The sequence below is a fragment of the Sebastes fasciatus genome, chromosome 20 (assembly GCF_043250625.1).
Source record: "Sebastes fasciatus isolate fSebFas1 chromosome 20, fSebFas1.pri, whole genome shotgun sequence".
Lineage (NCBI taxonomy): Eukaryota > Metazoa > Chordata > Actinopteri > Perciformes > Sebastidae > Sebastes > Sebastes fasciatus.
Window position 1 is genome coordinate 20,811,209 of NC_133814.1, and position 17,702 is coordinate 20,828,910.

General features: G+C 39.9%; 1 protein-coding gene across 5 annotated transcripts in view; it reads left to right on the top strand.

Moving 5' to 3' along the window:
* Window positions 1–17,702, top strand: part of arhgap27 (Rho GTPase activating protein 27) — a 30,513-nt gene that overhangs the window by 3,427 nt on the left and 9,384 nt on the right. For 2 of the 5 annotated variants that reach the window (XM_074619125.1, XM_074619126.1), the window contains 4 exons: window positions 13,819–14,277; window positions 15,834–16,073; window positions 17,148–17,228; window positions 17,408–17,530. In XM_074619125.1, coding sequence (XP_074475226.1) covers window positions 13,819–14,277; window positions 15,834–16,073; window positions 17,148–17,228; window positions 17,408–17,530 — 903 coding nt within the window. Of the gene's footprint in view, window positions 1–6,930; window positions 7,248–11,355; window positions 11,443–13,818; window positions 14,278–15,833; window positions 16,074–17,147; window positions 17,229–17,407; window positions 17,531–17,702 lie in introns of those variants that run through there. The other 3 variants (XM_074619129.1, XM_074619127.1, XM_074619128.1) reach the window with 3 other exon arrangements.

Below are 17,702 nucleotides of genomic sequence, written 5' to 3' on the forward strand. Positions count from 1 at the left end.
TATTCATAAGTATTTAATAGGGATCATCTAAATCATCACTGATGCAGCCGGTTGGTTTTAGGAGTCACATTATTAGTTAAATAAAGATCTTCTGTGTGTAGGTAAGAGGTTTCAATTCATTGTAGTATAAAAACACCTGTACAGTATCTACTGTAACTGGATACGAAATGGGTAAAACATGTTATGCTACACAAAATAGTACTTTATTTTCAGATTTTGCACTAATTTAGATTTTTTTTTAATAAAACTGAATATTGCACTACCCATTGCAACTTGTGATGGGGAGTTGCAAGTAGATGCTGCTTAATTTTTAGTGTAATGTTTAAAGTGTAAAACTTGTTTACTTGCAGTTTTCACCAACTTTTCTTCATCCAACAAGTCCTTCATTCAAAACTTGAGTAACTATAAGCAACAAAATGTACATAAAGTAGTCCTCAAGCACCGCCCACCAGCCGGCGCAAACTTTCTAATCTTTACAGCTAAACAGTACACTACTTGAGGAGAGAAATATGCATTACAGTAACAGAATATTGATTCATATTTGATCAGCGCTGCCTAGTTTGACCGTTTGATCGGAGTTCGCGAGTGATTGACAGCTGCCTCCGTTGAATGAACAGCCAATAGGAACGCTCTCTCTCTGAAATGACCTGTGATTGGCCATAGTCTTCTTCTTTTTAAAGCCTGAAAACAGAGCCATGAGGAGGTGCAGAAGTCTAGTTTTCTCTCAGAACACTTGAATTATAATATGCTGAAAGGTTATTATGGAATTTTTGCCCAATGATGCAAAAAATATTCTGCCTACTGCTGCTTTAAACAGCCATTTTCACATGTGCAGGCTACTTTTAAACAGACTTTAATGTGCACAGTTCTTGAGTAAATCTACTTAGCTTGCAAATCTAGATAGATTACAACTATTTGATTTGATTCGATTTTTAGACAGAATTACATGGTTGGTTTTTTGACACATTTCTGCAGAGAAGGTCTCCCAGACTTGGAGCAGCTCATTGGTTGAGTTCACAGTATCTGTGCCAGCCAGCTCATCAGCATATCAATGGCCTGTCCGTCCCCTTCGTGCCATTTCACTGGGCGAGAGAAAGAAGTGTTGAATACATCAGTGTGTTAAAGCAGCTGATTCAGGAGCTCAAGTTTTTGTGCAGGGAAAGTTTCTGCAGGCTGGTGTGGAGTCACTTTTTTAAGCTGGTGTGTATAGTTTACATTCTCACTGTTGTGTTGATTTACTTGTGTGTGCTTCGGACTGGAGGGGGTGTTTCTTATCAACTGTAGGGCTCGTAAAGTGATGTAACTGCAGAACAGGTTACAAACAGGTAGTGTTGGCTTCTTCCGAGGAAAGGAAAGGAAAGAGTTAATGTGAGAGCAGCTCAGCCACTCCCAAAACCTCCAGCTGCTACCTGGTTTCCACCAGCACCGATGCACATCCTGGGAATGAAACATTCACGCATATAAAGCTCGTCTAGCCTGCTTCCTTGTTGGATGTAGTTTGGTTGAATATAAAAACGACAGAAAACACTGTTTTCAGGTGAGTTTCACCACCTGTTGTTGTTTGCACCTGTTGCACCTGTTGCAAGGTAACGAGAAAGTGATTGTTTTCTGTGGCTGCAGTCTCTCCCAGTATACCCAGTGGCTGTGTAATAGCATACCACTGTAATTATACCAGCACAGTGTGTTCCTTTTAGTGGGACGTTTTATATATCACTTTAACACAATTAACATGTATGAATTCCAATTGCAGTTTTTATTGCAGTTTCAGCAACTTATACAATCATCATCACATTATTTACCACTGTGTTGATATTTTACAGCTGTCTCTTTGTTTTTTTTACACAAAATTTCACAACCTTAAAACAAGGGGGAGAGAGAAAACATAAAAAACAAAACATCTTAAACTGTAATTTCAATTGAATGCAGAGGAAAAAGGGAGGACACAGACTTAAACAATCCAAATAATTAAAATAAAATAAGGTTAAATAAATAAATGAATTTAAAGGAGAGAGAAAAAGGGAGAGAGAAAACATGAAAAACAAAACATCTTAAACTGTATTTTCAATTGAATTCAGAGAAAAAGGGAGGACACAGACTTAAACAATCCAAATAATTAAAATAAAATAAGGTTAAATAAATAAATAAATGAATTTAAATAATAATGAATGTGGTGAAGGGTCGGAGGTCAGAGTGTGTGGAAGGGTATGTGTTGTATGGGTGTGTGTATATGCTTAGAGAGATGACCTAGGTCAGGAAGACAAAGATACAAGTATGATCCAGGGTATCTAAAAATATTCAGATCACTAATCACTATATTAGTATAATCATGGCAGGGCTCCACCTTTTAATAAATGTGTCTTTTTGTAGTCTTAGGGAATAGGTTATTTGTTCCATGTGGTAAATTTCCCATACCTTCTCAATCCAGAGAATTCCTGCATGTTAAACTGTGTGTTTCTATCTCTCCTCTTGGGGTAAAGCATGAATGAGCCCTGTCGGACTGTAGACGTGCCAGGACCCCTCAAGTGCATTTAATTCTCCCCCCCTCACAATGGAGGGCCGTCTCCATGGTGATGTGAGGGGGGTCTGGCCTGACTCCCAACAAGCAGGGCTTTTAGAGCTCTTTTAGTGCCAGCCCTGCCATGCAGTTGGCGTGTGTGTGCATATGTAATGTGCAGAACTTGCAATTAGCCCCCCAATGTAGGTCACTTAATATCGAGGGGTGTGTTGGAAGTTGGAAGTCTCTAATGGGATGTTAAGTTTGGTAAATGGAGGACAAATCCAGTTGGGATTAGGGAATCCAAAGTTTGGTTATAGTTAACTTTACAGCTTGTGGAAAAGTGTACTTGAGTGCACATTCAGGCCTGTTTTGTTTTATGGTGATGTTCTTCTTAAAGTGGCAGTAGGCAGAATATTTTTGTCATCATTGGGCAAAAATTCCATAATAACCTTTCAGCATGTTTTAATTCAAGTGTTCTGAAAGACTTCTGCACCTCCTCATCGCTCTGTTTTCAGGCTTTAGAAAATCTAGAGAGAGAGCGTTCCTATTGGCTGTGCTCCGGCTGGTGGGCGGTGCTTGGTATTTCCTCAACAGATCTCAACATGGTCACATGTCGGGTCACAAACTTTCTCAGCTAAACAGTACACAACAAGATGATTCTGAAAACATTTGAGGCGAGAAATAGGCGTTAGAGTAACAGAATATTGATTCATATTTGATCAGCGCTGTCTAGTTTGATTGGAGTTCGCGAGTGATTGACAGCTGCTCAGAGACGGCAAGACTCCAGCTCCGCTCTGATTGGTTGTTTTCTTCCAGCAAGTGTGAAATCTTGCAGAAGCCATTAGGAGCACCGGAGGACACAGAGGCACATGATTTTCTTTCCAGATTACCTGTCTCATGCACTACTGTCAGGATATAGAAATCACTTTTTGTAATCATATTTGCTCCATTTCTACACACTGCTGCTTTAATGGTATGTGGAGCCTTTACATTATGTTGCAGTCTTTATTGTTTATGGCACCGGTGTCTGCACTCTTTGCAAGAACCTCTCTTAAGCCCCGTGCTGAATATTGAACAAGGCACATCCGATAAATCTTTATCACATAAAGCTTAGATAAAAGGGGTCCAAATGTCCCATTGATCTTAAAAGAAAAGTGACCCCTCTGTTTTGTCCTCTGATGGACAATCCTAGCCCTGCCAACGTGACGTTTTGGCATCTAAAACTGAACAGCTGAGGCCGTTCTTCCATGTTTTGAGAGGAGCTATAGTTTCACCGAGAGCACAGTGCTCTGTGAAACAGACCAAATCAAATGCCAAGAAACTGCTCCAACAGGTCGTGTGAGAGTGTCTCGTCAGACCTCTCCGTATATGTCTGCTCGGCAGAACACATGCATCCATCATGTGTGTATGAACAGGTGCATGAAGCTTTGCTTCTTGGTCAAGACGAGCCTTTTATTTTCACTTTTCTTTTGTCAAATTGTAGAACTGGGAGCAGCGAGGTGTTGTGTTTATGTTTTGCTATTTAACCAGCAGGCTTGCAAGAATGAGATTCAGTCTACCTCTTTTAGGAGCAGCCTTTATGTCACACAGGTTTGTGCGTGTGTCTCACCTGAACTGTATGTTCTGTATGCACCTCATATCAGACGTGACAGTAGAGAGTTTGTGCCTGTCATGTAGGCTATTATCCTTACGTTCGGATCAACGAGCTACATGGTTGTTTAACACCATTTGAGTCATATGCACTGGAATGCCTTTTGTGTCATTACTATTTATAAAATGTTGTGTTAAGTTGTGATGACGTGTCCGATTACACTGATCCTATCATTCAGTACGTTGAATACAATGGTGCTTTGCTGCAGATGGTTCCCAGAAGCAGCTGAAGTCCTGAATACTTCAGTTTTCAGTTTGTTTGCATGCTGATTATATACTCGCACCTGCAACTAAATGTCAAGGTGGCGCCTTTGCAAAAGAGTGGGGTTTCTATTTACAGTTGCCTCAGAGAGCATTGCAACAACTGGTACTTTAGTATTTCACCTCCTACACAGAAAACACTTCAGCTACGGAGTACAGAGTTGGAGAAATCTGACAGGAACAAGCAACATCAGCAGGTTTTTGCACGTCGGCATGCAGACCTGGCCTGAAAGTGCAAAGATAGGGATGTGATAAGCTGATGGATTCCACATTGGGCATCTCTGGAGTTCTCCTGGATTCTGGGCCATGAGGAGTGTGATGTAAGAGGAGGCGGAGCCAGATTTGATTCAATAGCTCGACTGTGTGCTTTGTGGCGTGATTTGGGCCCCAATTTGGTGCTCCATTGTTTGATTGGATGAGCGCTAATGTGGTTAAGTAATCAAGCAGATTGCTGCTTCATGCATTGCTGAGGGGGCAGAGAGTTGTCTGCTCTGGAAAGCATGCTCGAAAACATTGTTCAAGGCCTAAACGCAGTTGTTTAACCCTCTGAGACCCACAAAAGACCCGTTTTTAGGGGGTACAGGGGGTTTTTAGGGAGAGATAGCAGGTCAGCAGTAGATGTCACATAGAAGTGGTGTACATCATCAGAAAGCTGGGAACCTGATGATTAATTTGAGATGCAGCTCAGCATTGTTTGTCAAGTTCTTCTAGTCAGAAATCAGAAATAAACAGGCATTAATTAATTATTTAAAATGAATTGTGAAAGTGTATAAGGGTTTAAAACATGATATAAGTATACGATGGCCATCCCAATGCTCTATTATGTCTCATAAGTTTTTGCAGCAATTCTTCGGTTGATACCATTTGTTACACAGATTTGGTGCTAAATTTAATAATTTTTTTCCACTCGAGAATTGATAAAAAATGATCAATAATCGCTCCAAAATACCACATTAAGACACCAAGACCTTGAGGAACACCATAGAAAAAGCCATGCTGTGATTTGGTATCAAAAACTTTTGACATTTTAAGATTTCTGCAAGAATTGCATTTTTCGCAAATTGGATGACAAGCGCTTCTGTTGTGTAAACTGCTCAGAAACCCTGTTATTGTCAGTCTACCTAGGAAAGCCATCCATCCTCTGAATGCTCTAGGTCTTTAGTTTGTGGCTGTAAATTTTCATGAGGCTGTGATTATCCTAGAGGTCACCACAGGTCATTTTATACAGTGAGGTCAAATTTATAAAAAATGGTCTCACTACAATGAAATGGCTACTATGGAGACTAACATCATCACACATGAATACTGTTGGACTCATTGGATCCACAAGAGTCTCAGCTTTACAGTCATGTTAAATTTATGTAATTCCAAGACTGTTTAGGGACCCCAGTATGCAGAAATATTCAAACACATGATTTTAGAATGGACAAAAATAACATATTTATACTGCATGCAAAAAAACTGCATGTGATTATCATAAAGTGGGCATGTCTGTAAAGGGGAGACTCGTGGGTACCCATAGAACCCTTTTCCATTCACATATCTCGAGGTCAGAAGTCAAGGGACCCCTTTGAAAATGTCCATGCCAGTTTTTCCTCGTTAAAATTTAGCCCAACTTTGAAGCGCTATTTAGCCTCCTTCTCGACATGGTAGCATGACATGGTTGGTACCAATGGATTCCTTATTCCTTAGGTTTTCTAGTGTCATATGATATCTGTGTCTTCACTTTAAAACTGAACCTACTAGAGCCTCTGAAAGACAGTAAAGTCAGTCGGGATCGCCCACGAAAATGAGACACAACAGTATAATATTTTGAAGGTTTTCCACTTTGAAAGCAAACAAGCATAAATTTAACACTATATAAACACAAGATTTACAAGCCACAAGCCTCAAAACCTAATTTGAGATTAAACCTAACCCCCAAAACCTCCACAACAACAGCCACAAAGAGCTCTGCTTGCTGCCCCACGCATTGGAGGAAGTGATGGTGGAACAATTGGCCCTGAAACCAGACTTCCTGTTTCAAGCCTCGTGGACTCTGCAGTTTTAACAACATGATGTCTCATCAGGATAATAGCCCGTCAAAAGCAGCCCTCCCAGATTATTGTGGGAAACTATTACTTCCCCTTTCTTCCCGTTATTGGCTGAGTGACCTACTGTAGCACTACAGGGTCGAATACTGTACACTCTGGAGCAGCTGCTGCACAAAAACATCGTTTTTTTTGTACTTCTCTTGTTCTATGACATTTCTTTTTGAGTATAACCCTAAACTACAAGGTGTGTACTCTTTAAAAACTTCCTTTTTTTATCATATCGGCACACAAGCAGGAAGTAGGTTGAAGTGACTTGCATGTTGCTCCCTCTATCTCACCCTTTTCTCTGTCTTGTTTTCATTGTCTCTTTCTGCTTTTGGCTCTTAGCGCAGTCAGACAGTTACCCTCTACCCCCCTACCCTTTTGCACAGGAATTCATGCATGTGAACACACACACACACACACACACACACACCCACCTCACCCAGTCCCTTCCTGCTGCTATTGTAACAGAGCTCACAGTTCTCCTTTCTATCTGGGCTGCTGCAACTGTCACAGCTGCTGCGAGAGGAGGATGTGCGCGCGTTCGAGGGGAGTGCTCATGAATGTGCGTTTTGCCTCTCTCCCATCACAAGTTGATTGAACGTGGTCGCGCTGCTTTAGCCACTTCAGTTCGCTGTCCCGTTTTAAATATGTGGACACATGGCTTCTCTAAATAGGACGATATAAACATGGTGGACATGTACTCCAGGATTTGGTCAAGTCAAAGGGCCAAGCAGGGCTTGACTCTGCCGGTGGTTCCTCAGGTACGTGGTCACGCCGTCATCAAAGCAGCTTTTTATTGCTGCATTGTAAAAATGTCAGCCTCTGTGGTCAGCGTGCTTTATATGATTATATGTTTTGATGACGCTCTTGCTTCCGGCTTTGAGTAAACATGCCACTCTTGCACTTGTTTCTTTTCCTGTGCTGAGTTAAGTGGTGTAAATAGTGAAGTGATGGTTGCTGAAAGCTGCTGCTGCTTAAAAGCTCAGTCATTGTGAATGTTGGTTTTAGATTTGTAGTTTGGATGTTAAAGAACACTTCCGTGTGTTCTCATGTGTTGTATGGGCTTCAGTCACAAACATGTTTTTTTTTTAATTTGAAAGCAGAAGCGAGAGCCCCGGTATTCACGCGTTTACGTCCGATTTTGACACTTTTGTCATCTGCTGTCAATGAATATTTCAGTTTTTATTTTATGTCAGTTATTGGGAAACCTTTTACCTCATAACAGGACCAGAGAACGAGTGTTTTGATGTGTAATATCATACTGATATACAGCACGTAGCTGCATCAACATACAAGAGCAACTGAACATATTAAAAAGGGGTCAAATATTCCTTTTCCTTCCGAAGCTTTGTGTTTTATAGTCAAGACAACCAGCCTGTTTTCTGTCATAGCTGTCCATCTACCTATACACTGCAAAGATATTAACTAGAGTATAGAACCAGAGTATTCAGATCCTTTATTTCAGTAACAGCACCAATACATTACTTTAGAAATACTCCTTTAAGTAAAAGTCCAGCATTCAGAAGCTAAAACACAGCAAGTATTGTCAGCAAAATGTATAGAATCAAAAGTAAAAGTACTCCTTCTGCAGAAAAATGTCACATGTTATGACATGTTGATGCATGACGCTGTTAGATTGTTACTCAATATGTGACTAACATTTCACTGTTGAAGCTGGTCGAGGTGGAGCTAGCTTTAATCATAGACTGTATATAAGAAGTGGACGTAGTCACCGTGACATCATCCATCTGTTTGCGGACTACAGTTTTGAAGCTTCTAGTTTGGCATTTTGGCCGTAGCCATCTTGTTTTTTTGCAACCAGAAGTGACACAAGAGGGTGGAGCTAAGTACAATCAAACGCTGAATAAGATGTTTTTTGGCGGCCAAAATGTTTCAATTAACTTTCATGAACTGAAAACACACTGTAAAAGGGCTAAAGTTGTTAAGACGAAAAGACGGACAACTCCCAGACCGGACAACACTGTGGTAGCGACCTGTCAATCACAAGGTAGCCCTGCCCTAAAGCATCCCCTGCTTTATGGTCTATTTGACTCTAAATGGGACCATCATTTTCTAAATGAACATCATGCTGTATTGAAGAAGACTTGAAATTAGCGACTGAGACCATAAACTCATGTTTACAATGTTTACTGAGGTAATAAATCAAGTGAGAAGTAGGCTCATTTTCTCATAGACTTCTACACAATCAGACTTCTTTTTGCAACCAGAGGAGTCGCCCCCTGCTGGCTGTTAGAAAGAATGCAAGTTTAAGGCACTTCAGCATTGGCTTCACTTTTCAGAGGCGGAAGTTGCCGCCTGGTTTTAACTTCTATATATAAAGTTCGGTATTTCAGTAGTTCCAAACCTAGAAGTCTGACCGCTCCTAAGAGTCACAATATAAATCCGAGAGGTCATGAGAAGGTTAATGAGGTCGGAAAGAAGAAAAAACAAAGTTCTGTGACAAATAGTTGCATACATTTTTTGGATTTTTCTCTAATCTTTGCTTTTTTTGTGAAATAATGAATAAGTGTACCTTGTTTAACCTTGTGCAATTATTTAAATGAAGTTTAGAGGGAAAATTTCTGTCTGGTAGAGCTTGTTTTTTTTTTTTTTACGAGGGGTCACAGGCCAAAAAGGTTGGAATCTGGTTTAATCTTTGAAAATGGATTGTGTTTTATAAAATATCATGATTGTGTTCGTAAAATCTTGAAAAGCAACTAGTAACTACAGCTGTCAAATAAATGTAGTCGCGTACAAAGTTCAACATTTCCTTCTGAAAAGTAGCGGAAAAGAAGTATAAAGTAGCATAAATTAAAAAAGTACCTCAAACTTTTACTGAAGTAGTTTACTGAAGATTGATATACAGTATTTGCATGCTAGTACTCAGTAGTATTCCCTACACAGTGTTGACAATCTATCACACATTTGCATCATAGCATTTGTTGATATGTGTCTGCCTGTACAGTTTTCCTTCCAGTGCATGGTGGGGGCATTCCAGTGTAGCTATTTCAGAGATCAATGATGCAGCTCTTTCATTTCCTCTGTCTGTCTCCGTCTGTCCTGTTGTGTCGTGTGGAATCAATCTGTTTAGGGGTCAGTTGTCTGGTTGTCCGTGTTGATGCCTCGTGGTTAGATTGAGATCAATAATGAAGCAAAGTCAGCAAAGTGATAACATTGAATTGACGGATCATGAAATCCATAAAGCGGAAATACTCTCCTCCCCTTATTATGTTAGAAGGCTTATTCATTTTAACCACTTTTATTTATATACAGAAGTAGAAAGTAACCAAGTACATTTACTCAAGTATTGTACTTAAGTACTATTTTATACTTGTACTTTACTAAAGTCTTTCCAGTTTCTGCTACTTTATACTTCTGCTCTGCTACATTTTGGAGGCAAATATTGTACTTTTTACTCCCGTTCATTTATTTGATACGTTTAGTTACTTTGCAGATTTCGATTATTAATACAAAATATAAATAAACTAATTTATTATTATTATTATTATTATAGAGTACCCAGCAGTAATTCAAATTAACTCCACCTTTACCAGCTGCAACATTAAAGTGATGAACAGATTAATACATCAATAATTACAATAAAAAAATACATATAAAACAAGTAAAATTCCTGCATTTAAAATCTTACTTAAGTAAATAAAATGTAAATAATATACTATATTATTTATATTTTGAATGCAGGAATTTTACTTGTGGTATTGCTACTTTTACTTAAGTAAAAGATCTGAGGACTACTTCCACCACTGTCTATATAAGAAAAATAGCAATACCACAACATAAAAATACTTACTTTACAAGTAAAGGTCCTGCATTAAAAAGCTTATTGAAGTAAAAGTACACAAGTGTTATCAACTATAATATTCTAAAGGTATCGAAAGTGAAAGTACTTATACAGAAAATTGTCACTTCCTTTGATGGTGCTGTATAATACACTGGATTTATTATATTACAGGATAATACTGATACTGTGTAAATAGCACTTTATTGTTGTGGTTGGGTGAGGTGGAGGAAATATTTAGACTTTATAGACTGTTGGGAAGTTTACTCTGCAAACCCCCAATCTCATTATAAACATTTATGTCTATAATTAGGTCCTAAAAAACATATTTTTGAAAAACTATCATTGCAGTAATAATACTGTATTCAACCAGTTTTTATTTTAAATCAATTTATTTAAAAATGCTCTAAAACGGAGCGCCTGTAGCATGAAACAAGAAAGAAAAAGGCAGGTTGCTGCAAAAGAGTTATGAAGAATGATTTTGTTTTAGAAAATAATTGAAACAAAGGTATTTGCATTGAATATATGAAGAAAATAATACTTTAAATTCTCGATTACAGACTAAAATGACTTGATAAGAATGTTTTTTGTGCACTGACTGAACAAGGTGTTATATTTTTGAATTGGATCATATGTTTTTTATGATGTTTTTTGTTTTTACTGCAAAGAAATAAGTCACTACAGCTGTCCAGTAAATGAAGTACAGTTTAAAGTACAATATTTGCCTCAAAAATGTCGAAGTATAAAGTAGAATAACATCGAACAACTCCCGTAAAGTACCTCAAAATTCAAGTACAGATTCAGATTCATTCTTTGTTGTCCTCTATAGAGGAGATTTGCTTTCACAGTTGTTTTCACAGTACGTGCACAAGAACACTCAGAAACAACAAGAACATCAGTGCAAGTGTTGAAGTACGTAGTTTCCTCCCTGACATGTCTCTTCTTTATAGCACTGCACATTTAGCACAGTGATGAACAGACACCCTCAGGTCTCAGGTCTCGGTAAATATAGACCATGAGGCTAGCTGAGAGACAAGAGGTAGTTGGAGCGCAGTCTGAAACGAGCGTAGTGTCTTTGTGCCATCATGAAGGCGTATGAAAGGCTCTGCAGGGCGGTAGATCCCACGGTGAGGAAGAATCGCCTCAGTGGAGCTCAGGTGAGAAAAAGAGCAACTTAAAGAAAGATCACGTTGTTTTCCTCCAGGCATGGGGTCAGTTTCAGAGTGCTGAGGACAGAGGCGGCCTTTCATCACATTTCTCTTAATCATCGTTCTTTAAGCAAATTAGTTGTGATGATCAAGGTCCATTTTGCATGAAATGTTCCTGTTGTGCAGAGAGTCAAATCACGTAGAACTCTGTTCATGAAAGTAACATGACACGTTTCAACAGCTTCCCTATAGTAGACAGAAACTGAAAATGCTTGAAAAAGCAAGTTTCTATTCATTATAGGGCAGGTGATAGGACTGATGATAGTGGTGAAGTTTAACCTAGTTTTTAGTCCTCTGCAGTTGGCCTGTGGTCAGATGCTGACATTGGTGTGGTAGTTAATCTTTCTCCAGCTTTCATCGCGGCTATTTTAGCCAAAGATTGGCACGTTAGTTTGCTTTGACTAATACAGACAGACTAAACCTCTGGACATTGTTTTGACACGAGAGCATCAAACTCTTGCGTGTGGGCGTTTTTGAAAATGAAACTAGAATTAGGTAATGATCATTGTTGTGGGAGGAACACCTCTGCGGTTTGTGTTGGTTTTTTTTCAGCTGTGGGCTACTTCCTGTGCTCTGTGAGATACGGAAGGCTGATTTATTAAGAGCTATAGGGGTGTCAAACTTATTTTAGTTCCTGGGCAACATACAGCTCAGTTTGATCTGAAGTGGGACGGACCAGTAAAACCATTGCATAATAACCTATAAATAAGAAACACCTCAAATTGTTTCCCTCTCTTTTAGCAGAGGTGTAAGAAAACAATGTTAAAAAAATACTGTATTGAATCTCAAAAACACTATTGATTTTTAATTAATAGTTTACATGCAAAGATTATCTCAGTCAATACTTTATTTAATTTGCAAAGAGATGCGCTCTCTCAATGCTATGATGTTGGATTTTACAGGGACTGTGATAAATGTAAAGTGCATAAAAAAGTATTTTTTTTCTCAGATTTTATGCATATGATGGTGTGTTCTTTATTCTATGACAGTTTTCCTAAAATTAAATTTAAAAAAATTGCAATATATCACGATATATTGAATCGTAACCCTTGTATCATGATCGTATCGCCAGATTTTTGCTAATACACAGCCCTATCTTTTAGTGTAAAGAAGTACATTCTGAAAAAGTTGTCAATTAATAAACAATCCATTTACAAAACAGATAATGAACACGACTAAAAACAGACCGCTGTTTCCTCAAACCTGCCAACAATTCATTTATCATCCCTGCTCTCAGTTGTCCTTGCAAGTTCTTGTATTTGTCGCCATGATGAGTCTGATAGTTGCGTTGAATATTATATTCCTTGAGCACTGAAAGGTGCTGTAAACACAACAAGCACACTCACTTCCCATTTACCTCTGTGCAGAAATAGGAACTGGTCCATTTTTCGTGGATATTCCGGCAATCTGGTCCACTTGTCTCCTTTTTGACTAAGACAGTTACTACTCCTGCATGAACAACAACCCACGCTTGACACTATTGTGTAAAGTAGCCTGTAGGTAAGCACGCAGGATCTATAATAGCGTATCCAGCATAGCTTGACCACCAGCGGACAAATACTGTAGGAAATGGTGTGCATTTTATTGTAAATTTGGAATTAATGACTTCTCTGCAATTTTCTGCAAAGTCATCCAGTGGGCCGGATTGGACAACTTTGGCGGGCCGATTCTGGCTCTTGAGCCGTATGTTTGACACCCCTGAGCTACACTGCTGTGGTCACTGCTTGACACATCTTTTATTTTGTAAAATACAAGTACACCAAACACTGTCATTTGCAAGCTTAAAAATGAATTGGATCACATGTTTTGTATAATTTTTTATTTATTTTTTACTGCAAAGTAACAAGTAAACTACAGCTTGTCCAGTAAATGAAGTACAGTTGAAAGTACAATATTTGCCTCTAAAATGTCGAAATATAAAGTAGAATAACAATGAAATACTCGGGTAAAGTACCTCAAACGTACAGATTCAGATTCATACTTTATTGTCCTCTATAGAGGACATTTGTTTTCACAGTTTGCCCACAACAACAAGAGACAATCAGTGCAGGTGTAAAACTACTTAGTTAGTTTCCTCCCTGATGTGTCACTTCTTTATAGTTCCGGCCCTTGAGCTGTATGTTTGACACCCTTGAGCTACACTGCTGTGGTACTTGTCACTGCTTGTATAAGTACACCAAACACTGTCATTTACAAGCCTGTTTTACTTCAAATATTGTCTTTACAAAATCCCACACACACTGTTCGCACATTAACTTTAGTTCTTGTTCTGTAGCAGCACCTGTACTTGAGTTTCTAAATATAATTTTTTTGGTGTTTCCACAGGTGGAGAATGAAACTCTCCGGTCAGCCGTGTACGTCAACGTAGCACAACTTCGCAAGAGCATCTCCGAGTCTCCCCCCTCGGCTCCTTCGTCCTACTCTCCTTCCTACCTTGACCCGGAGGGATGGGAGGTGCACGTTGACCAAGATAGTGGACAGGAGTACTACTACCACCCCACCACGGGGCGCACCACCTGGGACAACCCCTTCCTAGACTCCCCCACGGACCCTGAGCCGCCTTGTTCCCCCTCACCTCCTCAGTCTCCCGCCCTTTCTCCGTCCACCGCCTCCCCCCCTGCGTGGACCTCAGACTGGGAGCAGTTGGTGGATGATACCAGCGGACGGCCCTACTTCTACAACCAGATGTCTGGGGAGACGTCCTGGGAGCCTCCAGAGCAGCTGAGCCCGTACCCCCCTCTGATGGAGCCTATGAGCGTGCACAGGTTTCACGAGGACGGGCCGGTAAGGACAGCCTGGCTGCTCTACTTAGCCTCTCTCTGTCTCCTGTTTTAGCTTCACCCAGGGGAAAGCTGTAAATACAGTCTGCTTTTAATGGAATTAAATCTCCTGCGCCTACATACTGTAACAGACGGGACTAGTTTTCATCAGGAAAGCTCAGTGCTCCAGTGCAGAATGTCCCAAACTGTAGTGTCCCCTTACTTTTAAAGACTTTTGTCCTCATTTTGAATTTATTTTATTTTATTTTACAGTCAGGGGGATTCAAGAAGTATCAGGAAGTGTTCAAATGCTTCACTTTATACATCTCAGAGACATTATTCACACATTAGATGGCTTTCAGCTGTTTTTCCTCATGACGCACGCAACAGGTGACCCCTTTTCTTCTGCTTAATGGCTTTCTGAGCTAGAAAGAAGAATACTTTCAGGTCATGGAAATGCTGTGACTTATTTATCAAAGTCATGGAAACGTCATTGAGCTCTGTATCTGGGTCGTAGTTATTCATCTGATATTAATCAGTGAGATGTAGCAACATTTCTACACCAAAACTGAACTGAGCAAAAACCAGGGTCAGTGTCAGGTTGGTTATTAATGGTTTGATTAAAGGAATAGTTTGACACTTTTTGGAAATGTGCTTTTTCGCTGTCTTGCCAAGACTTAGATGAGAAGATCGATACCACTCTCATGTCTAAATATGAAGCTACAGCCAGCTGCCGATTAGCGTAGCTTAGCCCAATGACTGGAAACAGATGGAAACAGCTAGCCTGGCTCTGTCCAAAGGTCACAATATCCGTGTACCAGCACCTCTAAAGCTCCAGAGGAGAATCCAGTCAACATAAGCACCCCCGTAAAACCACATTTTATTGTTTTACACTTTTATTTTTATTGTTTTACACTTTTTGGAATTTTGGACCGATTAAACAACATGCAGCTTGTTAGTGAGCTTTACGCCGAAAACATTATACCAGAGCAGCGGCAAAGTGCGGCTTGCGGCGTTGCTGCCATGCAATGTCTATGGAAAATTGTAACGGCCGCTCCGAGCTCAGCGACGCGTGGCCAAACTAAAAGTCGGGGATACTACGGGATAGTAGTTTTGGAAGAAAATTTTAATTATTGTGGCGAGCCACATTTTGCCGCTGCTTGGTGTGTTTCCGGCGTTAGAGGTGCTGTTAGGTGGGTTTTGAGAGTCAGGCTAGCTGTTTCCCTCTGTTTCCAGTCTTTGTGCTAAGCTAAGCTAATTGTCTGTAGCTTCATATTTACCTTACAAACATGAGAGTGGTATCGATCTAACTCTTGGCTAAATAAACGTATTTCCCAAATGTTGAACTATTCCATTTAACAAGATAGGAAAGAAGAAGACAAAACATTTCTGCTCCAAAATGATGTTCATTTTCTCTGTTTTGTTCTCAAATCTTAGCTTTTTTTGTGAAATACTGGAGTTTTCTCGCTTCAGGACTCCAAAAACTATTAGGATCCACCAAAGAGAGCATCACTCATTAGTTAATCTGCACATAGCTCTTAGACACACGTGTTTTAACGTACACTGTGTTTCCATCCGCAGCCTCCTCTACCTGACGAGGACTACCCTCCAGAGGATTACCCAGCTGCTGCTCCACCAGAGGGATACGAGGATCTTCTCGCCGCGGGCCCTCCCACCCTCCCTAAAGAGTACACCCTCGGTCATGTGAGCCGGACCATCATCCCCCGGGCCAACCTGGACCGCAGCACCCCGTCTGGTTGGAACCTCAATGTGGACCCCAACGGGACCTGGGTGTTCACCAGTGAACACTCTCCAGAGCAGGTTAGCTCCAAGACCACAAAGGTCCTAAACACAGTTAAGATTTTAACCTTCGAAACACTTGAAGAGTGTTCAGAGACATTAAGAGATATTTCCAGCACGGATACCATGATGTTTTATTGCAGAACGCACTTCTTTTGAAACATGCTGATGCCTTTTATAATGTAGAATAATGTTAAACAATCACACAAGGAGCAAATATATATTTACATAATATAAATAGATTGTATAGGAGATAAACTTTTTATATATTATGAGTAGGGCTGATTAAAATATTTAATCAAGATTAATCACATGATTGCAAAAGATTAATCGCACATATCATTATCAGTTCAAAATGTACCTTAAAGGGAGATTTGTCAAGTATTTAATACTCTTATCAACATGGGAGTGGACAAATATGCTGCTTTATGCAAACAATTGTTTATTTTTATTATTGGAAATCCATTAACAAAACAAAACAATCACAGAAACCCTCACAGGTACTGCATTTAACATAAAAATATATGCTCAAATCATAACATGGCAAACGCAAGCCCAACAGGCAACAACAGCTGTCAGTGTGTCAGTGTGCTGACTTGACTGACTTGCCCAAAAACTGCATGTGATTATCATAAAGTGGGCGTGTCTGTAAAGGGGAGACTCGTGGGTACCCATAGAACCCATTATCATTCACATATCTAGAGGTCAGAGGTCAAGGGAACCCTTTGAAAATGGCCATGCCAGTTTTTCCTCGCCAAAATTTAGCGCAAGTTCGGAGCGTTATTTAACCTCCTTATCAACAAGCTAGTATGACATGGTTGGTACAGATGGATTCCTTAATCTTTCTAGTTTCACATGGTGTCAGTATCTCTAGCTTTAAAATGAATGGCGTTAAAACAAATCTGCATTAACGCGCTATTATTGCGTTAACTTTGACGGCCCTAATTATGAGCTATTTTAGATTAAAGCCATTTTTCTTTCAAGACATCATCAAGTCATCTGAAGGAGTGAAAATACTTAAAAACAATTTAATATTTGTGAAAACAACAGTGAGTTTGAATCATCTTTAACCGTGAAATCTTTGTTGTGTGACAGTGGATCAAGTCTGTGGATGATCGAGGGCAGACCTACTACTATCTGAGAGACGGCTCCAGGTCCCAGTGGAACCTGCCGGAGGTAAAGATCCTTCACTACAACGCGGATCAATGAGGAACAGTTTATTCATGATGTACAGTAGAACGACACAAATTCAGCCAAAAAGTAGTTTCAAGTATACTCTTGCCTGTCTTGAAGTAAAATAAATCCCTCAAGATTTCAAATTATTTACATTAAACTAAACTAAAATGTGTTTTCAGTTTCCTGTATCTCCTGGTCAGTCCAGGATGGAGAATGGCGTCGAGGCAGACAACCTGTCAGTCATCAAAAACTGGAGGCACTCCGTGGGACCTGGACAGCTCGGCCCAGCCCAGGATGATGGGGTACACCCATACATACTTTACACTCAGACCTGCATGTACATGCACACGCTGTATCACACATTCAGGGTGTGTCCGCCCGGCTTAAACAGAGGGCTTCAGTCAGGCAGAAGTAGTGAGGGTGAGTCTCTGCTCAACAGCCGACACTCCCAGCTTTGTAAACCCGTATTTAGCA